The sequence below is a fragment of the Phlebotomus papatasi genome, chromosome 1 (assembly GCF_024763615.1).
Source record: "Phlebotomus papatasi isolate M1 chromosome 1, Ppap_2.1, whole genome shotgun sequence".
NCBI lineage: Eukaryota > Metazoa > Arthropoda > Insecta > Diptera > Psychodidae > Phlebotomus > Phlebotomus papatasi.
Genome location: NC_077222.1, coordinates 51,271,367 through 51,295,187, shown reverse-complemented (window position 1 = coordinate 51,295,187; position 23,821 = coordinate 51,271,367). Strand labels below are relative to the sequence as shown.

Below are 23,821 nucleotides of genomic sequence, written 5' to 3'. Positions count from 1 at the left end.
GCGTGTATTGTGACTTTTTTCCGCAATATAGAACTCAATACCGATTGATTTCGATTTAGCGGGGAAAAGTGCGATAAATGAAATTTTTCACTATATATCTTCCGTCTTCGGATTTCTGAAAAATTCGTTTGAAATTCGAATTCACGATGCATATTACAAATTCTTTGTGAGATTGAGTTAATCGCTTTAAAATGAGATTATTTTTTTTTTGCGATAGGTTTCCTCTGTTTTACATATTGTAAAATATATTCCTATATTTGTCTATTGTAATCGTATTGTAGGGTTGTGCAACTTCTTTTTGGTCAACCCACAATTTCCAGACACACAACTATAATTGTATTGAACGTTATTAGATTTTGAAACGTTTGATTTAATGAGATGAAAACCGGTGGTGGTGTAACTCAGAAAATGTCAATTTTTCCCAGAGGTTTCGGCTCGGACTTCCTTTCCGCTACTGAGGAAGGCGCGGAGTCCCAGCCGAAAGCTTTCGGAAAAATCAACTTTTCTAGACTATCCCATACGCCCGACACGTATCGGTTCTCATATCGTTATTAGGTTTACATTTTGGAAATTTAATTACTTTTGCGAGATTGTCAAGGGACAATTTGACGGTAGGGTAACGTGTGGTATTTCGGAACACTTTTTAACACTTTTAAGTTTCAAACAGATTAACGACTTCTCAAATAATTTTTTTTCTTTGTTGATACAAATATTTATGTTCCTTATGCTATCCAGAATAAGATTCTTATCGAAAAATATAAAAAAGTAAGAGTGGTATATTTCTGGACAGTTGGGTATTTCGGGACAGACAAAAGTCGCTATAATGCAAATAAATTTCACCGAGCCTGATTATTTAGCTTTAAGTAGAAGTTCTAAACTTCGCTCTTTCATAAAGTTTTTGTTTAAATTTCACTTTTAAAGTGACTTAAATCGAAAAAAAACTAAGCACTGTGTTGATATCTGCAAAATTGACCACACTGAAGGTCTTGTAAAAAGTGAAATGTGACACTTACAATTTACGCGTATTTCACACTTTAAATTATATAAAATTTCAGGAGTTTTATGTTTATCTGATACGTAAAGAGCTTAATATTAGAACTTAAAAATAATTAGAAAACCAATATTTATAGGATTTTTGATGTGTCTCAAAATACCCATATTATGTTCCGAAAAGCACCTTGTTCAGAAATACCACACGTTACCCTAATAATGTCTTAAGAATAATAAAATAATAGAGCTTCAGCTGAATTCTGGAAAATTTTCAATTTCTAAGCAAGTCTTAAGTTTGAAATGTAACACCTTATTTCTATGGAATATTATTTGGAATCTTGTAGATGTATATAGTCTATCGTCTTTGTTTTTTCCTAAATCAATCTTAATATATTTTAAAATAAATAAAAAATACAGACAAAGATTTGAGTAATATAATATTTCAGCTGCCTTGATTCTAACAGTTCCTTGCTCTTTTGGAATACTGCTAAAGCCCTTTTCACATCATCTAATTCCTCTAATTTGCGAAGAGACATTTTTTGGTTTTTTGTATTGTATAACCTCCAGAATAAGCAAAAACTAAAAATTCATGGAAATTTGAGGAATATTAGAAGTGACCGAAATTGCAAACTGGCCAAAATTTGGTACAGTTTCGTGAATTAAATTAATTTTTCTACGTCTTAATAGGGAGAGGTGGGGCTACTTTGGGGCTACCTTGCTATACGATTTCTCTCATATTTCTAATCGAAACTGCACTGAGAAGAAAAGAGGGTGCGATTAACTTTTTTTCCTCATAACTTTAACACTTTTTAGGTGTAAAAATATATCAACATTTTTTAATGTTAATTTTACACCTCTTTAAGGGTAAAATTAACATATAAAAGGGTAACTTTAACACCCAATACACCTAAAAAGGGTAATATTTACACCGATTTTGGATCAATACTGCAGGGTAAAATCAACAATTCCGGGATGTTATTTTAACTTTTTCGGATTTCTCTCAGTCAGTGTGGGTTTTAACATGATGTAATTTGGATAGACAAAACAATTTTGGATCTAAATAAAATAATTTTTGTACATAGCTTCATTTAGAAATAGGCGAAAAAATTGTATAACAATCTAGCATCGAAAAAATCGTATAACAATTAAAATTTCTTCAAAAACTTTCGTCTCAAAAGATTTAAGCAGTCAATCCAGTTGAATAAATCTTCTGAAAATAAGTCTGAAGTTCACGTAAGAATATAGATTCAGGAGTAATGTACCAGTATCCAAAAAGAGGTACCCTAATTCTATTGTTTGTAAAACTCTAATTTTAAAATATAATAGATTTTTTTTATTAAATATTTCCTGTGTCTTTATTTGACATTTTTACCCATTTCTCCTTAGATCTAATAAATAACATTCCTGACAATTTTCTTTGTTCATACATCGTTATACGTTATACGTTTATATATTGCTTCAAAGGAAAAACTGCTCAAAGGAAAACGTTACTTCCTGAATTTATACAATCCACTTTCAGCTATTAAAAATATTTTGATAGAAGATTATATTAATTTTCTATTGAAAGTGCATTAGGATCTTTCACTTAAAGAGGTTTCTGTAGGAACTAAAAAGTTAATGTAGAGAAATTAAAGTCTTTCTGTTTCCTCTGAATTTTCGTGTTGGTTGATTTCTTTTTTGTAACAAATCAGACACTTCAATTTTACCTTAATTAGATTTTAATCAGTGTGCTATTATTAGCCTATGTTACAATATCTAAATGTAGGTTTGAGGTGGCGATAGTTTTTTTTATGCCTTTAATGTACTGTTGAATTTTGCCATCTCGTGAACATTTTGCATCCTTATTTGAATGTGGATCTGAATTTAATTTATCGTCTCTTTGTTTTAATCCATGTACATATTTATAAGTATAATCTCTATTTAATTAATTGAATTAGCAGAAAAAGCAAATAAATTAAAAATCTTTAGTTAGTTAAATAGACCTTGAATGTCACAGTATATTATTAGCAAATTTTATCCCTACGGCCCCAAAACCCCATTATGCTTTTCAATATTTCCGAGTACTTCCATGGATTTTGAAAATTATTCATTAACTGCCGGTAACCTAATTCCACATAATCATAATTGAAACTCATTCAAAGTTGATGAAGACCACATGAAACCGGGTTAACGCTATGGGAAAGTTCCTGCAAACGTTTGTCAATCCACTGGATTGTGATTAAAAATTGTGCTGGGAAGGAGAGTTGGAGTATTCAGGGACAAATTACAGTGTAATGTAAATTATGCACAAGTCTGTCGTCAGCTTTTGGGTTGGAGTTACCCCGGTGTTGGGCAAAATCTGAATTTCTGGATGAGAATGGTATATAGAGAAAATTGGTAAGGAAGGTCTTGGCGGAATATCTCTTGGGGATACAACGGTAGAAGATCAATATGATTTTATTAAAGTATATGTATATATATTTAAATTATTCGAGATCCACATTCTGGATGGGAAAGCTCACAGTGGGCGTCTTGTCTGTGACCAAATGTGTCAAGGCGCCAATGATATCTCAACGGTGTCCTCGGGTGTTGGCAAAAGTTACTTTTGGCGGAGTTGAAGGGTAAAGGGAGATACTGTGTGGTACCCCAAGTCAGATGCAGTCCCTTCCAGTGTTGCCTATAAGTTTGTGCTGAGAATGTAAGAGAATGACTCAAGTGGATGGTAGTATCACCGGGTGCTTCTCCTGGTGCCATTGGGGGAAAATGGGCGGGTTGGGTGAGTAAGAGAGTGGCTAAGAGTTTCGCTTTCGGGCTCCTAAATATCGTTTCCAACAATCCATTGGGAGCGAAATGGCTGGACTGTATGTGCACAAAGTAACGATGTCTCAAGCAGAGTCCTCATGCATATTTAACGTTATCAATTTATGGGACCAGGCGGGCCCAAGTGGAATGAAAATTTCCTCTGAACTGTTGGGTGAAATTATATAAAATTTATTGCGCAATGGCAAATTTTTATTCTATCTCATTCTATTTCAATTTTCAATTTTAGCAGCCACTTGCCATATTGCCACTTTAATTGCTTTGCCATCCCCACCAATTTGGTCCTATATTAGCCCCAGGATAGAGACTTTTTTTTTCATCCAAAATTGAAAAGTACACATAAATCGCTCAAATTGAAGATTTAAAATTAAAACCATTACTTTTTGGACCTTTTTATAGAAGGGTATTAAAAAAAAACCTATAGAATCGCAATAGTTTCATTCGAAATGTATGAACTGAAAAATACCGTGACTTTATTTTCCGTTCTGTTTCGTTTTTAGCGGCTTTAGAAACAGTTCAATGATATAGATATATATCGACTTTCATCTTAGTCTTAGTATTTCTTATAAGTGAATAATTTTATAACACGCTTTCTTTTACTCTTGTTAATTATCAGCAAGACGATGTTTTGGAATTTTTTTCGAGGAAACAGTATCACCTTTTCTTAATTTTTAAACGAGCTTTCGAGTTTAGTTTATATTTCAAAATTTCATTAATATAAGCATAATACTTTCTTTACGTCGGTTTTTAAGGAAAAACGTAAAAAACTTGAAAATAAAAATTTTAAATTGTTGTACTAGACTCTGCGACCCATTTGTCTACTCTAAAGGGCCAAGAACTCTAATAAATGTTGTGGTTAATTTAATTTAACATTTTAATTCCTAATTTTTCTTTTTAAAAAAAATATTTCACTATAATTCAAAGTTAATTTATCTTTCAATACTCCTTTAGTGAATCGGATTTAGTGGCAATTTATTTTAATATTTAGCTACTCTTACGTCTCATATTTTCTGAATTAAAAATTAGGTCACAGTTATTAATTGAATATTTATGGAATAATATGAAGTGTTAAAAGGCACAGTAGGGGAAAGGCTCATAATTTTGTCCAGTTTCTTATTTTGGACACTATAAATAAATTGATTAGAATTATGGATTTTTATTCCCATATTTGATGAATAATGAATTTTATCAGAATATTTGTTCTTTTTGGAAGATTTTGACACTAAATACGTTAAATTTTGAATATGATTTGAGTTGAAATTGCTTTGTTGAAAATTGAGTGTGAATAATTGCTTACGAGAAATATGACAGAACTTCGTGTTTACTTCAGTCTTATGACCAGTGCACAATAAATTTTGTTTGTAAACATGTTTTTAAAATTTCCCATGAGAATGAGAGAGATGACTAGATCTAGATTTCACTCACTCTCATTGAAATGTGAAAAACATGTTTACTAAGCAAAAGTTATTGTGCGTTGGGCATTATTTAGCTGTGGTGAAGTACTAACAATGTTTCTTCGCTTTTTTTGAGTGATATTATTGAATATTCAATGAATATTATGTTGATTCACGTTAGTGGTGATTTGTATATTTGATCTGAAGTGAGATTTGCCTTGTGAATTAGATTTTTCGTGTGAAGAGTGTGAAATTTTTTAAGACATTCACCAGTGAGGTGATACTCCTTATTTTGGATAGGTGTTTTTTCATGAAAATTCGTGAAGTTTTAGCTTTGGTGAAGACTAGGTTGGACAAATGCCTGGAGAAACAAAGGAAAATCCTCTCTACGAACGAGATGTAGTGAGAAAAGCCTTGAAAGGCTTCCGGAAAGGCCAGGGAATGCATAAGTCCGAGCGTACTTGGAGTACCGAAGTCAACTCACTTTAATGAATGATATGGAAAGTTTCCGGCCTTCTTGTGACATTCTACGTTTCCCTTTCATGAACACAAAGAGGACTTGGTAAGATTGGTTCATGAAATGAAGAAAAATGGGCATCCTGTTGAGGCGGATTAGCTGTCCAAATTTACAGCCAAGTTGTCCAAATTAATAACCAAGTTGTCCAAAATAAGAGTCAAATTCACCTCTACATATCAGTTCATTTTTAAGCGTATTAAGACTAATTTTATTAAAAATAAGACGATGAATAGTTTGCTAAGTTTCTAGACAACCCTTCTGAAAAGAGAGTAACAAAAAAAAGTCAATTAGTATTGAAAATATCCCACTTCAAACTTGGAACATCGATACTTATATGCAGACTGGTCAAAATTATGAGCACTGACCCTACGTCGGAAGCCTGAAAGACTTCTATGAATTTTACTGATCTTATTTACTAAAATACAATTTTAATAAATATGGAAAATATTTTAGAGGTAGAAATCGACGCTAAGGCGGCAATGGCTTCATGGGAAGGGGATAAAAAAATGAAAATGAGTTGAATAAATTGAATTGAATTGAAAAAATTGAAATCTGATCTACTGTAGTTCTAATAAAAGCACTGGCTGTGAGATATCTTAAAATAATCTAGGTTGAATCGATCCCAACCGATTATGATTCGATGATGAATCGGTAATTGATGACTTTATTCAAAATTCAATTTGTATTATCTCGTTCTACTTAAAAGTTGGTTCCCTGGTTCCCACATCAAATTGATCCATATACGAATGTAATACCCAAAACCCAATAATTTATAAAAGAAAAAAATTGCAGCTTTCAAACTTGTAAAATCGAGTATTCTACATATTTTCTGTACAGGAAAAATATTCATGCTCTGTAAAAAATTCAAATTGGTCAGAAAATAATTCAAAATGGCCAGTAATAAATTTAATTTTATCAGTGAAATATTCTTTTTTAATGTAGTAGAAAAGCTTGTCAAAAATTAAAAAAAAATCCTCTTACATTAAACCGAAAATGTCAAAATAGTTCATAACATCTTCAAATATGCCTTCAGACACTATTTATAATTTCTATTTCATTTACATACTAACCAAATTTTACTTTTACTGACAATTTTTATCAAAATACTGTACGGTATTTTTTTTTAGCTCTTTTATACAATAATTACAAAAAACGTTTGTTTGTACTAATTTTAATTATATTACTCGTAATTACGGTCAAAATGCAATTATAAAACACGAAATGAAATAATATTGTACAATAGCTAGTACTGCCATTTGTAGTGTAACATTACAGTTTTAAAGGGACAGATAATCCTAACCGGCTTATGTAGGTGAGATTCTTAACGTGAGATAACTCGGAGTGCATGCAAATTCGATTTGGAGCTGAAGTTGGGAGACGCCATTCAGTTATCTTGAATCAAATTCGTGAAATTATACAAATTTTGTATTTAAACCAAAATATCAAGGATTGGGATGAACTGGCACAAAAGTGATATATGGATGAAATGTAGACCAGAATGTTCTCTATAATTTTCCCATCGAACATGATCTCATCGATTACTCAGAAGCCAAGATAAGCGAGGTTTTTTGTTTCTTAACTCGTTTTTTCATCCAGAGTGCCCCAAGTAGTCATTTGTTGAGCTTCAACTATTTCAAAGAATTGTTGTATTTTGTGGGACTTTCCATTTAAAACCCTATTTTAAGTGTCTTGGTGGAGTAGAGGCAGTCAAATTGGCATCTGAGTGATTTCAAAGCGTTTTTATGGGAAAAATCATTTTTTTTACACATAAACGGCAAAATCGGAGTGATAGCGTAGTCTGAGCGGAAAATGATGTATGGACGAAATGTAGAGACAAATGTGTTCTACAATTATGTCGAAGTAATCATCAAAATCGGTTTAGCGACAGTCGAGATAATTGAGGTTATGTGATATTGAAATTGGTTTTTCGACTGTGGCGCCCCTGGTGTTGGTCCCACGAAGTTCAAATATTCTAGAAAGTTGTAGCATTTGGTGAGATCTTTCGTTTAAGCCCTCACTCATCAAAATCGGTCACATAGAACCGGAGATATGATTTTTTGAATTTTGTGAACTTTGACCCCTCATATCTCCGGTTCTGTTTTAACCACAGCGCGCATACGCACCATTTTGGAAACGTCCTAGACTGGACTACAACATACTAAAATTTCATTAACTTGCACAATGCCATTTTTGAGAAAAGTGACTTTGAATTTCGATGAATTTTGACACAATCACAGCGCCACCTGTGGTGACTTTTTGAACTTCCATCTGAAAGTGCTCATCGAGACGAAACCAAAAAGGTAAAATTTAGGTCGCTATGTTAATTAGAACCGGAGATAGAGGCCGGTCAATGTTCGAACTTTGACCCCTTATAGCTCGGGTCAGGGGTTATGGATCGACTTAAGGTTTTTTTTGTTTGATAGGTATAATCAACGGCTACAACATACTAAATTTTCAGCCCGATGCACAATGGAATTTTTGAGTTATTTAACTTTTAAGATTTAAAAATTTTCTTTTTAAAAAAAGCGCCCCTAGCGGTGGTTTTATGAACTTGCGATGTTAGAAGGGGAAGTGGCATTTCATGAGAGCTTTCCAAAAAGCCCTCACTTTTTAAATTCTGACAATTAGAACCGGAGTTATGGCCATTTTAAGAAATTTTTTGGACCCTTATAGCTCGGGTCAGGGGGGTCGGGGGACCTTAAGTTTGGTATTGATGGAAAGCTCTAAGGCCCAGCTATAACATACTAAAATTTGAGTCCGCTGAATGCCATAGGGGCGGAGCTATTGAGAAAACAAAAAAAGGGGGGTCTTCAAAATGGCGGAAGGAGGGGTGGGGGGTTGGGGGTCTATGTACCAAGTTGCAATTTTCACCCGATATATAACCTTTGCCGAAAACCGCAAGTCGATATCTTTTTTAGTTTAGGAGCTATTAAGCTCCAAAGAGCGGCCGGCCGGCCGGCCGGCCGGGAACGTAACTTAGCCACATATATATTCGGAATCAGGAAGTGGCGAAACACATTTTGGCCAAATTTGAGGTCGATCGGACGACATGAAATTTTGTTAGGATTATAGTAGGTGAGATTTTGTTAAGAATCTCACCTAATAAGAGTATAAGGTATAAGAGAAAGCCGAATATTAGGTCGTTATTAAACTGTCTACCAAGTTATCACAAATATACATTTAGTACAGGTTTGGAGAGAATGGAGAGAAGGGCACTCAATGGGTCAAGTGGTAGAGCACTCGCTCTATGATGCAAGTGTCCCGGGTTCGAATCCCCTTTAGGTCACCAGGAATTTTTCTGGCGTTAAAGGTGTTCGGATTGCATCCAGTGAGCTTCACTGCACTTGATTCCACGGGCATGGGACTGACAACCTCATCCCGTACAAGAAAAAAAAAAATAATAATGCATGTCTAGAAATCCCCTTGTGGGAAGGCCTTGTTCCTTCATGGAATGTTGTGCCAGCATTATTATTATTATTATTATTGGAGAGAATAGAAGTTGAGCGTATCATGTAAAAATTAGGGAAATTTGGCAAATGTAATCTGATCTAAGAATTTCCTCTGGACATGTTAGTTTTTCTATTTTTCTTTTTCATATCCTGTAACAAACCAATTTGGAAGGTAACTAGTTCCAATTAAAAAGTCGCACAAATTTTTTATTCAATCGATATGGATATATTGGCGGTGGTACCGATAAGGTTCACAAATTTTATTAGGTCGGATATGGCAAGTTTAGCCTTCGGTGACCGTTGCTCTTTTTCCCTAACCATCCAGCAAAAGTGGCACTCAGCGTACGTTTATCCATGAGACATGCCATAGAAAATCAACTTTTCAATCTCTCCCTGTATCGCACCCACTGCTATCTGTCCAACTATCGCCGGACGCTCTCGGTTAGCCACTGTGCACAAGGCGTAGCAAAGTCCGTCCCGGTGTCATCAAGATATGTAAGTGGATAAATTCGTTATTGGCGGTCGGATTACTGGGATTCATGTGTTGGCCGCACATCTCATACCTTGCGTCATAGACACGGTGCTTGTTAGGCAGTCGGTTTTGTGTGGATAGCAATCTGTTTAAGGAGACGTTCCCACTTGATTTCTCATTCTGACGAATTAAAGCACTCCTAATATACTCAAAAATTCAAGTTTCTTGTAAAAATTTATGGCTATATACGATTTTGAAATTTAAATTTATTCAATTTATATAATAAGGGTGGCAAAGTGTTTGAACTTTGCGTAATATTCGAATTTGATACTTAAATGCTGTAAAAATAAATTTATTTGGAAATATAATCCAAATAAAAAAAAATATTTAGCGATTTAACTCATGGGCAAAATGTGTCGAATCCCAATCAGTATTATCATTAAAAAATCGTCCAGAATGCCTTATAAGTAATACAATTGAATTTCGTGTTTTTCGCCTAAAACTCAATTGAATCTAATTGATATAATTTAAGCAATTAAAAATTAACATAACCAGAAGCCAACCTTATTGTTTCATTGAAAAACTTTTAGTCCATACCAATCCCATTACGTTAATTATTACTGCTATTGTGTGAAAAACGTTGCTGACAGTTGCTACAAATTTGGGTAAAAAAAAAAACGATAGAAAAATATCACAATTCGGACACTGCCATCATATTGGCCATATTGGTTTGGTAATATTTAAAAAAAAATGAAAAAGAATTTTACTTCTGTTCACTTTCGCCAAACTCGGAGGACAGATCCCTGTAAACAACAGTGTAGGGTGAGAATAAAAAAATCGCGTTCATATGCGGGTTTTGAAAGCAAGTGCATCAATATTTATAGGCAGGGACACACAAAAACTGTGTCCACAAAATGCAATTGGCAAAAAAAAAACAGTTTCAACATTTTAATCAAATATAGCACAAATATACATCACTCGGAAAGGAAACAGAGGTCCGAAATTCAGAATTAAAGCACGACAATAATTTTTACAAACTCTTTTAATCTTCATTGAATTAAGGTGAATTTCTATACAATATGTTAATTAAATGTAGAGTTTAGTTATTATTTAATAATCAAGTTTTGGAAAGAAAAATTGAGGACTCAAGTTGCCATATCTATCTTGCAACTTCTCTCAAAGTGAATTAACAGCTGAGACTTGTGATCACTAATTCCACTACACTATAATTGATTTAACTATAAAAAAAAACATCAATTTTTCAGCTCCTGCTTACGTATAATATCCTAGACACCCTTACGACTTAAGCCGAAAGATGACTTAACGTAATTATAATCAAAATAATGATTTGACTAAGTTCTCATTAGTTTCCCACCAATTAAGCCGTTTCTCGGCTTAAGCCGAGTGACGGATTAGTCAGAAACTGATGGAAAAGTAATCCAAAATTTTGATTATAATTATGTTAAGCCGTGTCTCTGATTAAATTGTAAGTACGTCTAGGGTATAAGGGTCTGAGTGTGACATAGAAATAAAAAACGAAATTTGATGGATTCGATCGTCAATTGGGTTAACAATTTTTGATTGTTATGCGATTTGATTGATTTACAAATTCGAATTTCTGAATAAAACTAGCCTGCTCGTCTAATCAGACTCGAATCCTTAGTTTGAGAATAAGATATCCGACAAAACGGCTAGAACTATTCGTCTGATCCTCCGTCACATTTTTTTGTTTTCGCAATATCTTAATTTTTAATTTTTATGACAATAGGGTCCAATTTTTAGCATGTATCGTTGCTGTGAGAACGTAAAAAATATAACATATCTCCCTCTTCCCTCCACTAACCCTGATTACATAATATGTATAAGTCGTCCATAATTAGAATATAATTAAGTTTCAAAAATTGAATGACAAACATTTCGAAAACTAAGCAATGTATTGCGATGAAATTTTGGTTTGTGGTAGGTGTAACCTTTTCGAAATAATTTCGATGGAATTTCCTAAGTACTTTCGTAGAAAAATATGACCGAAAAATTGACTATGAATTTTTAAAGTTAAACTTAAATTAGTGGGTCTGTTTTTCGAACAAGTTTTATTCTAATTGCTAAATGTATTAACATTTTTAAATCTGTTTGATTGGAATTGCTAATCGTTTACAGTAAAGGAAATTAATTTATTTTCCTCGAATATTTCTAAGTTGTAGATATCAATTTTTGGTCTTGTTTAGAAAATGCGTTTTCTTGTTTCCTTAACTTTCTTCCATTTATCACTAAAATCATATATTTCAGGTTGATTTCTAAATTAATAAAATGCCAGGAATTAATGGAAAATATAATTATTAAAAGAAGGCTTATTTTTAAGTACCGTAGATACGGGGATTTTGTCCCCTGCGGGTGACTTTGGCCTTCTCCTGTTCGTGAGCTTTTCTTTAATTCTAATGTTTAACTCTTTCGTCTTTTTTGGGACTCTGAGTACCCAAAGCAGCATATGAATGTTCTGCGAAAAACAATGTTTTTTTTTTAATTATTCAGAACTGATAAAAATTCAATTCTTGTGGATGATTACAAACTATAAGGATGTCCAAATATAAGATATTTTTTTTTTGTAGAACTTCAATTAATTCCTGAGCTTAGATATTTTTGATTAAAAAATGGTGAAATTGGCTTGCAGCATATGCTGCGGTTCGGAAAGAGGTAAGAACGGCTCTCACCGATCAGACATGGTAGATCGGATCAGTAAAGACCATCCCTAAGTGTTAAAATTAAAGAAATGCTTACGAAGAGGAGAGTGTCAAAGTCAATCGCACTTACGGTAAATCATGGCAAGAACAAGAGGTGAATTTTTCAGAATTTTGAAAAATTTATAATGTACCTTTCACAAAATTAGCTTAGCATTATATTTTGAAACATAGCAATAGCAAGATGGTGAGGTTCTAGGCGAAATGGCACAACTTGAAAAATGAGCAACTTCACGAGGTGCAATATCATCATCTTCTATTTACTTATTTATTTACGTGAGCATCAAGGACTGACGCTAAACATCAGAAACGAGAGGACGATGATGAAAGACGAAAAATCTCTATATAGTAAAAAAAATCAATTTGCTCATACTGACTCATCGTGGTATAATGGCAGAAGATATACTACAGTAACATGGGATGCGGAGACAAAGTGAATTCATCTTCTGGTGCAGTGAGATACCCCATGAAAACTTTTTCAATATAATACACAATTTTCCGCCCTTCACTCCACTTACCAGAGAATTTTCGCTTTCCATTACTGTTATACAGTTATTCAATGAGGTTTTTTTTTGCGCTAACCGAGAAGTCTCTTGTGAATCCATAACATTAAAATATGTTTAGGTAACAAAATTTTCAGTATTAAATATTTTAATCTCTTTTAAGTGATTTTTCAAGCTTATAAATCGCACGACTTTTATTAAATTTTTTTTAAACTTTCTTTCAATTAAGATCCTGACTATTTCCTGATGCATTTCCTGCTCATTCACCTCTTACACTACGTAGACGTAACTTAAAAGGTCACTAGGGGATAATGGGGCAGTAGTAAACATAGGATAGTTTTAACCGTTTTAACTTTAACACTAATTTTTACGTCTACACTGTTAGACTTAAAGCGACCATTTCTTCAGTGTACAAGTGTTTTTTAGTATAGGGGAAAGTGTCCATGCTTGATACCATTGGAAGCTTCGTAATGACTAAATTTTCTATCTTTCACAATATATATATGACTCATCGCAACAATATTTCAAAAACTATGGAAAAGTGGCCAGTTTCTAAAATATATTGCGGAGTCATGTTTATTGAGAAACATAGAAAAAATTAATCATTACGAAGCTTCCAATGGTATCAAGCATGGGCACTTTCCCCTATATGAATTCATAAAGATTTTGCCCTCTTAAGTCTAATATGTAATTAAGACAATCGCAGTGTTTACTATTACCTCGTACTGCATTCCCAGTTTCTTCTATATCGCTTCAAATTTTTCCTAATATAAACGTTTACCCTTTCAAGACAAGTGAGTCACTGGTGACTCATAGGGATTTCTTTGATCTGTAAGGTGGGTCCCAGTCAAAATCCCGAAAGCCAAAATCCCGAATGCCAAAATCTCGAACGCAAAAATCCCAAAAGACAAAATACCGAATTTTTTAATTTTCTGTGTCTTGAGAAATTTTCTGTGTCTTGGTAAATTATTCTAAAGGGACAGATAATCCTAACCGGCTTATGTAGGTGAGATTCTTAACGTGAGCTAACTCGGAGTGCATGCAAATTCGATTTAGAGCTGAAATTGTGAGTCGCCATTCAGTTATCTTGAATCAAATTCGTGAAATTATACAAATTTTGTATTTAAACCAAAATATCAAGGATTGGGATGAACTGGCACAAAAGTGATATATGGGTGAAATGTAGACCAGAATGTACTCTATAATTTTTCTATAGAACATGATCTCATCGAGTACTCAGAAGCCAAGATAATCGAGGTTTTTTGTTTCTTAACTCGTTTTTTCATCCAGAGTTCCCCAAGTAGTCATTTGTTGAACTTCAACTATATCAAAGAATTGTTGTATTTTGTGAGACTCTTCATTTAAAACCCTATTTTAAGTGTCTTGGTGGAGTAGAGGTAGTCAAATTGGCATCTGAGTGATTTCAAAGCGTTATTATGGGAAAAATCAATTTTTTCACACTTAAACGGCAAAATCGGAGTGATAGCGTAGTCTGAGTGGAAAATGATGTATGGACGAAATGTAGAGACAAATGTCCTCTACAATTATGTCGAAGTAATCATCAAAATCGGTTCAGCGACAGTCGAGATAATTGAGGTTATGTGATATTGAAATTGGTTTTTCGACTGTGGCGCCCCTGGTGTTGGTCCCACGAAGTTCAAATATTCTAGAAAGTTGTAGCATTTGGTGAGATATTTCGTTTAAGCCCTCATTCATCAAAATCGGTCACATAGAACCGGAGATATGATTTTTTGAATTTTGTGAACTTTGACCCCTCATATCTCCGGTTCTGTTTTAACCACAGCGGGCATTTGCACCATTTTGGAAACGTCCTAGACTGGACTAAAACATACTAAAATTTCATTAACTTGCACAATGCCGTTTTTGAGAAAAGTGACTTTGAATTTCGATGAATTTTGACGCTATCACAGCGCCACCTGTGGTGACTTTTTGAACTTCCATCTGAAAGTGCTCATCGAGACGAAACCAAAAAGGTAAAATTTAGGTCGCTATGTTAGTTAGAACCGGAGATAGAGGCCGGTCAATGTTCGAACTTTGACCCCTTATAGCTCGGGTCAGGGGTTATGGATCGACTTAAGGTTTTTTTTGTTTGATAGGTATAATCAACGGCTACAACATACTAAAATTTCAGCCCGATGCACAATGGAATTTTTGAGTTATTTAACTTATAAGATTTAAAAATTTTCTTTTTAATAATGGCGCCCCTAGCGGTGGTTTTATGAACTTGCGATGTTAGAAGGAGAAGTGGCATTTCACGAGAGCTTTCCAAAAAGCCCTCACTTTTTAAGTTCTGACAATTATAACCGGAGTTATGGCCATTTTAAGAAATTTTTTTTGGACCCTTATAGCTCGGGTCAGGGGGGTCGGGGGACCTTAAGTTTGGTATTGATGGAAAGCCCTAAGGCCCAGCTATAACATACTAAAATTTGAGCCCGCTCGATGCCATAGGGGCTGAGCTATTGAGAAAACAAAAAAACGGGGGTCTTCAAAATGGCGGAAGGAGGGGTGGGGGGTGGGGGGTCAATGCACCAAGTTGCAATTTTCACCCGACATATAACCTTTGCCGAAAACCGCAAGTCGATATCTTTTTTAGTTTAGGAGCTATTAAGCTCCAAAGAGCGGCCGGCCGGCCGGCCGGCCGGCCGGCCAGCCGGCCGGCCGGGAACGTAAAATAGCCACATATATATTCGTGATCAGGAAGTGCTGAAACACATTTTGGCCAAGTTTGAGGTCGATCGGACGACATGAAATTTTGTTAGGATTATAGTAGGTGAGATTGTTAAGAATCTCACCTAATATTACTAGTATCCTCCACATAATTTCATCTCTTTCAGGATTTTGAACATTCAGGGGTTTGGTTTTCGGGATTTTGGCTTTCGGGATTTTGGTTGCTTCCGAGAAATGATCTGCTTTCGTTCTTTGAAAGTCTGGTCCGAGGCATTAAGCTCAGTATTATCTTGGATCATCATCGGATCAGTTGGTTTTAGCTATAATTGCCAAGTGGTCACTTTGCTCCGTACTATCTTAAAAGTGTAAATTGAAATCATATCTCACCATTTAGAGATTTCACTTCGTTATAGTATACAAATTAGGTCACGAAACTGTTATTTGCACGTCACTGATATGACCTGGGGTAAGCAATATCTGCCCACCCTATTACTTCAATATTACGTTACTATTACCTAAAATAAATATTTCACAACTGACCAATAAATTGATTAGTGTTTCGTAATTTTAATTAGAGTACATTTACCCAAAAAACAATTTTTCTTGTTATAGTTTTGTAGAATTCTCTAAGCTACTGAATCTAATCACATAATTAATCTAATCACAAAGCTACTACAAGTAAAGTTGTGCACTCTTATGTTATTTAAGAGTTTATACAAAAATTTCAATACAAAATTCTCATTATAAGCCTCTTAAAGTGCATCAAATGGCATCAAAAGACTTGTCAAAGTCTTGATTCTATAAGGCAAGCTTTATAGATAGATATATAAAAATAGTTACAGCTACTTTAGTTCTTGGGTACCTTATATATTTTTTGAGATAAAACTTTATGTTAATAAAACATAAATTTTATTTTAGAATTTCGGTTATTTCTTCGTTTACATTTAGCTGGCCTAGGTTTATCACTGTCTTTCTTTTTTGGTGAATTCATACCCTATAAAGTAATGTGATATAAAAAATATATTATTTTAATAAGAATATCATAATGCATATTATTCATTTTACGTAAAAGTAGCTTTAATATAATTATATCGAGAACTAGTGTGCCAATACATCTCAGTGAAGTGCACCATCTGTTAGAATACCTTGTTGTAGATAGTTGTTTGGAAAAGTTTATTGCATAGATTATTATAAGCTTAGAGAATAGCTTTGCACTGAAAAGTTGTTTACTATTTCGCTAACGTTCCATCATCGCACTTTCTCTTTGAATAGCTGCAACATAATCTTTTCCGAAACATTAAATTTCGCTGAAAGTTTTGTTCATCAATTATAAGTAACAATAAATTTCTGAGAATTTTCATGTGATGATATTCGTGATGAGAAATGACTTTGTGTCTAACCAATGTTACTGCAGAGAATGGTAAATTTATGAACCTTTGACTCATGAGGTAAGTATACGACCCCCTTTAGCATAGAAATAAGCTTTCCAATATATCAATTGCCCAACCCAATCGACGAGCATTAGATCAATAATCTCGTAAACGGAAAATGTGCTCCTGTCTCTGTTTGCAGAAGAATGTGTGAGACATGGTGGAATAATGGGTCTGTGGACTGGGGCTTGAGGGCTAAAGATGTAAATTTACCTTCACAGGTGTGTACGTTAATGTGGATGCCTGAGCTGAGTGGACCCGGTAGCCACTTTGGGGCATATCGAACGTTTCCGCTGTGTTGTTGAAGGACCATTTAAATGTTTCAGGAGCCGGATATGCGTCCACTTCGCATAGAATCTCAGCCGCTTCGTTACGGGCCACACCATAAATTCGCTTCTGGTCCGGTCGACAGATTGGCTTATCTGTTGGGGTATAGAATAAAAAAAGAAAAAAAGAACATAAATCACCTTTTCAACCTACATCCCACCCATAGCAATGGTTTATTTATAAAATGTTTATTTCATTGTGTATTATATATTTTTGTTTTCATAATTGTATTTTATTTCAATAGGGACTCATTCACGGATATAGTATTCGGTTGCGTGTTCACGTACAACAGCCAGGAATATAGACAAAGTGTAAATCCGGATTAGAAACAGTATAGAGGGTAACAATAATATTACACTGGAACTGAAAGTTTTCTGCGAATGAAAACTCCATGGGTGGTAGAGAATATTGATTATATTTTGTAATATAGAAATGTAATCTATCCTCTATATATAAATTTATTACCAAGTTGTTTTTTTATATATATAAATATATTCCCATTTTTTTCCTTGGTAATGCTTTATTTAATAATATCTCCTGACCTAATTCTGTTGTCAAAATCGAATATTCAGTATTATTAATGATTTTATTTCAGGCGGATTATTTAGGATTTCATAAAAAGCGGTGGTTAGCCTGAAAAAAAAAAGATTTGAGGAAGCCTTTTCAGCGATAAGAAGATTGGAGGTTAAAAAGTAACGGTTTAAAGGATTTATAGACTGAGTATAAAACTTTTTAACGCAAGTCTGTTGTATTTACTCTTAGCAACATGTTTTTATACATTTAAGTGAAATATATTGCAGAGATTTTAATTCTAACCATATAATTTGTTTTTGTTTACAAATGCGGTGTTTCTTAAATTACGTACAATTGCGAATTGTTTGACTATAAATTTATTTTGAACATTCTCGTTAAACTGCCATAAACATAATATATATACATTAAAAAATTAATTGTAAGTTGCTCTACTGAGATTAAATAATGGGGTATTAAATTAAATAACACAGACAATATTTTTTTACGACCATTTTTTCCGAACAACGTATGGGAGTTAGTGGGATGACAAATGACCAGCGCACAATAACTTTTATTTGTAAACATGTTTTCAAAATTTTCTGTGAGAGAAATGCCCAACGCACAATAACTATTGTTTGTAAACATGTTTTCAAAATTATCTATAAGTGTGAGCGAGACAACTAGATTTAGTCTCACTCACTCTCATTGAAATGTCAAAAATATGTTTACAAAACAAATGTTATTGTGCGCTGGGCAAAATACCCGACGCACAATAACTTCTGTTTACTAAACATGCTTTTTGATATTTCAATGAGAGTGAGTGAGACCTAGATCTAGTCATCTGGCTCATTCTCTTGGCAAATTTTGAAAACATGTTTACAAACAAAGGTTATTGTGCGCTGGACATAAGCGAGATGAGTAGATCTAGATTTTATTCACTCTCACTGAAATGTCAAAAACATGTTAACAAAATAAAAGGTTATGTACGTTGGGCATAATGCCCAATGCACAATAATTTTTGTTTGTAAACATATTTTGAAAATTTCCTATGTGAAGATAATTTAATTAAACCGAGGGATTATTCTTATTTATTCCGCGACGAGCCACCAACTCGCTTATTCTAGAACTCGCGGGAGACTTGTCTTTACCCATTGGAGGGCTAACCCCTGCGCAACCCAAACGCACTCGGTGACTGTTCACGAAAGACTGAAAGGAATAGACATGCGCATAGCCCTCCTCAAGACGTTACACCTAAAGTAACGACTTCTATCCCAGCGAGCATAGATACGAGGGTGACTGTAATGCTACTTTATAGGGGACTATATTCAAATTCAAACAGAACCGTTGAGCGCTGTTCTACATATGAGAGTAAACGAGATGACTAGAACATTATGCCCAATGCACAATTACTTTTGTTTTGTAAACATGTTTTTAATATTTCATTGAGAGTGAATGAGATCTAGATTTAGTCATCTCGCTCACTCTCACAGGAAATTTTAAAAACACGTTTATATAACAAAATTAATTGTACGGTATGCATAATGTACAACGCACGATAACTTTTGTTTTTGTACACATGATTTTGACTTTTCTATGAGAGTGAATAACATGTATCTAGTCGTCTCGCTCACTCTAATATGTAATTTTGAAAACACATTTACAAACAAAAGTTGCTGTGCGTTGAACATTATGCACAACGTGCAATTAATTTTGTTATGTAAACATGTTTTTAAAGTTTCCTGTGAGAGTGAGCGCGATGACTAGATCTAGATCTCATTCATTCTCACTGAAATGTCAAAAACATGTTTAGAAAACAAAAGTTATTGTGTGTTGGGCATAAAAGTGAATGTGAATATCATTTATGCCCAACGCACAATAACTTTTCTTTTGTAAATATGTGTTTCACATTTCAATGAGGGTGAGAGAATTCTAGATCTAGTCATCTTGCTCACTCTTATAGAAAATTCCGTATATATGTTTACAAACTAAAGTTATTGTGCGTTGGGCATTATGCCAAGCGCATAATAACTTTTGTTTGTAAACATGTTTTCAAAATTGTCCATGAGAGCGAGTGAGATGATCTGATCTACATTTCATTTACTGTCTGAATGAAATCTAAAAGTCACCTCACTCATTCGAATAGAAGATTTTGAAAATATGTAAATAAAGAAGAGATATTGTTCATTGGACATTAGGGGAAACCGGGGCAGAATTAGCCACGCGTGGTATTAGATAGTGGTATCTTATAGTTTGCCTTCGAAGGAATTTTGATGAAACTACTCTTTATTCTAAATATATACTTCCCTTACTATTCATTGAAATATTTATCAGCCTTATTCAAACATTTTTTTTTTAATTAGAATAATTAGAATTTTGTAATAAAGAAAAATTTCATTTGGTGGCTAATTCTACCCCGGTCTCCCCTATACTGTTAATCAAATGTAAAACACATATTTACAAAATAAAATTGATTATATGTTTCCATTACAAAATAAAGTGTGTTCGAAGCGAAAATGAATAAAGTGTAACTCAGTAAATGGTAATTTTTATTATAATGATAACCTTATTATAACGTTGAGATTTTTCTATAAATGGAAAGTGTGCCAAGCAGTTACTACTTTAAAATTTCTTGAATATTATATAAAAATATGAATGAGAAATTATTCTGAATCACCCCATTTTACCTTTTAAACAAACTTTTCAGTAAATCTTTAGTTGCACTCCACTTTAAGATAAAATCTTGAAGTTGAGAAACTTGAGAGCAAGGAAAGTTGTATTATCTTATTTTATCCAATAAATCAACATATTTTAAATTAATTTTGGATATGCTTTTCCTCTCAATGAAAAGAAACAGTTTATTAATTCCATTGAAATTTTTGGATAATCCTAATCAAAAATTTTATTATTAAATTGTATGACGGGGGCACATCTGTTGACTGAAGTTGTTGTCAAAAATATAAATGTTAACGAAAACAAATAATGTCACAAATGTGCTTAAAAAACATGTCGAAGAAAGGAAAAGCCAATTTTCCTGAAAGAACATCCCAGTTTTGGTAAGTGAAAAGGGGATGATACACTCCCTTATCAAAAAGAAAAAAATAGAAGAGAGAATAAATGTTGAGTTCTTTTTCCACGCAAGGGCAATTTCTCATTGATTTTGGGGGAGTGGGTGTGTTTGACGAAGAGATTTGACTTCATCCTGTGTGTGCCCACAAGGAGGCATTGTTTGACAAAATGAACGATTTTTTTCGATGAAAAGACGATAAACTTTGACAGGGTCAATTTGGGGGTCGCGCGAGAAATCAAAGTCTAAGTTGGGGAAGTCATTCGCCTTTTGAAATTGCACAATTCATGGATGGAGGAAGTTTGGGGAGGTGACTGAGGGCAACAAAAAAGGAGCCAAACTAGCTTGATATGTACGAAGGATAAAAGACTGGTATGTAATAAAGCTGAGGGTGGCGGAAAAAAAGGAGATGAAGGAAAATATTGGTAGACTGTTGATTGTTGTTTGTATTCTTTGCTTTTTCCTCACTAAATTTCTTCATTGTGTGCTACTTCCCAAACATTTTGCAGAATTGAGTGAATTATATCTTGACCTATTTGCCGAACGGTGGGTCCTATTCCCTTTCAGCTATACCGCCCACTCTAGAAGGTTTCTTCCTTTTTGATTATTAATATTAAGATATTTCATCATAAACATATTGTAATGTGGTTATTTTTATTTTATTGCTCGAACTCCACAGAGAGCGCAGTATATAATCCCTCGATTTTGAGTTTTATAAATAATATCAATTCCTTACAACCTAAGCGTCATATTTTAGTAGAATTTTGGAAATCTGAAGTTTCGAGTTTTTTTGACGTCACGTTGTTTGTTCGTCTGAGCATCTGTGCGTCTGTGTGTTCGGCCGTTACCACGTCTAGAGCCCATGTTATGAACCGTAGAGTTATACGGGCTTCAGATCTAAAACCTAGCCATATGGCTTAACTGCTCTTATTAATCACGATTGTTTTTGGAGAAAATTAAATTAGGATTGGATCACTTAAGATAAGTGACCTATAGGGTTCTCAAAAACCAATATAATTTCTCGTTATTTATAATTTTGTGATCTTCCGGAACTAGACTAAACCTGTAGTCTGAAGACAACTTTATGAACCAGTAACAACCCAGTTCATAACCGATAATAACTATGTTTTTTCCGAAATTATATTTTATATTCCTTCAAAGGTATTTTGTTCAATGTTTTGAGTGATTTATAAATCGGTTCAAATCGGTTGTTAACCGGTAATGAACCGGCTATGAACCAATAATTAATTTTTATCCAAAAAAGAATTTTATCACTCTTAAAACTAAATATTTTGTCAGATTTATTAAGACAATTATAAATATGTTCAAATCATGTGAGAATCGATGAACGGCAAATGATGCAAAAGTACTTTTGAGGTATACCATCTAAGTCACGAGTTCGAGCACTTCGCAAAGTCTGTTACGCTTTGCCACTCTTTTTTATGTACTTTCTGAATACGAGGTTCATGTGGAAAAAGACAGAATTTATATAAATTACAAAATGGTTTAAATAATTTCTACCTTATATCTATAGAAATATTGAAAACATCAACAGAATAAACAGGAAAATATATAGAAACCCTCGAGGAATGGTTAAACAGAGTGAAACCCCAAAGAGAATTAAGGTAAAAAAGTGGTTGTGGAAAAAAATATCAACAAAACTGGACGTAAAATAAATGGTAGCACATCATCGTCGTTCTCATTCGTACACGGAAATAAATGCAGAGAGATAATCAGTATATAAAGCAGAAAGGGCTCAGAGTCAAAAAAAAAAGACCACAGAAAAATGGCATTAATGAATGAAAACCAAAAGGATATACAAGGGGAAATACGCTACTTTATATTTATACTCACGTTTCTAAATTCCAATGTGAAGATACTTAACCATAAGCCACTTTTTTCTTTACTCTTTTTTTTGCAAAAAATTATTTATTTAAATTCAGAGGAAAGTTTATGATTAAAAATTTAAGAAATAAACTCATTTCAAAATTCAACTCTCTGCCAATATACGAATGAAATGTGAATGGTAATGTTTCAGAAAGCTTTCTCTTTACTTTATCCGTATTGTAGCTTCCGATGAGCTTTACAGCAACATTATATAACCTATATAACTCAAATTGAGTGTTTGTGGAGTGTTTTTTTTTATTATTAATTCGCGTTTTTCTCTAGTTATGAACGAAAATTAATTTTGAATTTTTCATGAATACCCACAGAAATTACAATAGATATTCATTACAATTTTTGCGAATTGCAAACATTATTTAAATTTTTCCTATGGTAATATATTTTATTATTTTGGAAACTGAAGAGAACCATGGACAGTCTGTTACGAAAAACACTCACTAGAATTTATTTTTATTTTGAAAAAAAAAAAAAAAATAAGGCGTAGTGCCTTAGATCGGGGGAATACTAGGTCAAAAGAGGGTTATATTTTTTTATTGTTTGATTCGATAAATAAAATATCTAAGAATACACCATAAAACTTTCAAAAGGTAATTCGATGTATTTCCTAATATACAAAGATGAAAGTAAAGGAGTAGAGCAAATTTACAAGTTTCTGGCGATTATACAAAACTTTGAAGCGCATTTTCCCCAATTCTTATTTTTACAATTTCTCGAAATTGCGGGAAAGAAGAAAAAACTTATGGACTGAATAAAATGAATCAAGGCTTATTCTCTTCTAGTTGAACCTAAATGATTTTTGAAAAAAAGAAGTATTTTTAATATCTCTTACAGCATGTTACCGTCAATATTCCGTCTCAAAATATGCATTAAAAAAACCCTTAAACCAAGTTCCTATTTCATAATTTTTTCTAGTTTTTCTTGATTTAGGGTGGTGTCACCACTTCTCGCCAGTGACCCACTTTTCGCCACCTATAGTTAAATCGAGGAAAAATCATATAATGCGAGTAATAAAAAGGATATCAGGAAGAAAAAGTA

At 33.5% G+C, this 23,821-nt stretch overlaps 1 protein-coding gene across 1 annotated transcript in view; it reads right to left on the bottom strand.

Moving 5' to 3' along the window:
- Window positions 1–23,821, bottom strand: part of LOC129800669 (nephrin) — a 276,455-nt gene that overhangs the window by 52,575 nt on the left and 200,059 nt on the right. The window contains exon 11 of the mRNA XM_055845284.1: window positions 17,191–17,399. Coding sequence (XP_055701259.1) covers window positions 17,191–17,399 — 209 coding nt within the window. The remainder of the gene's footprint in view (window positions 1–17,190; window positions 17,400–23,821) is intronic.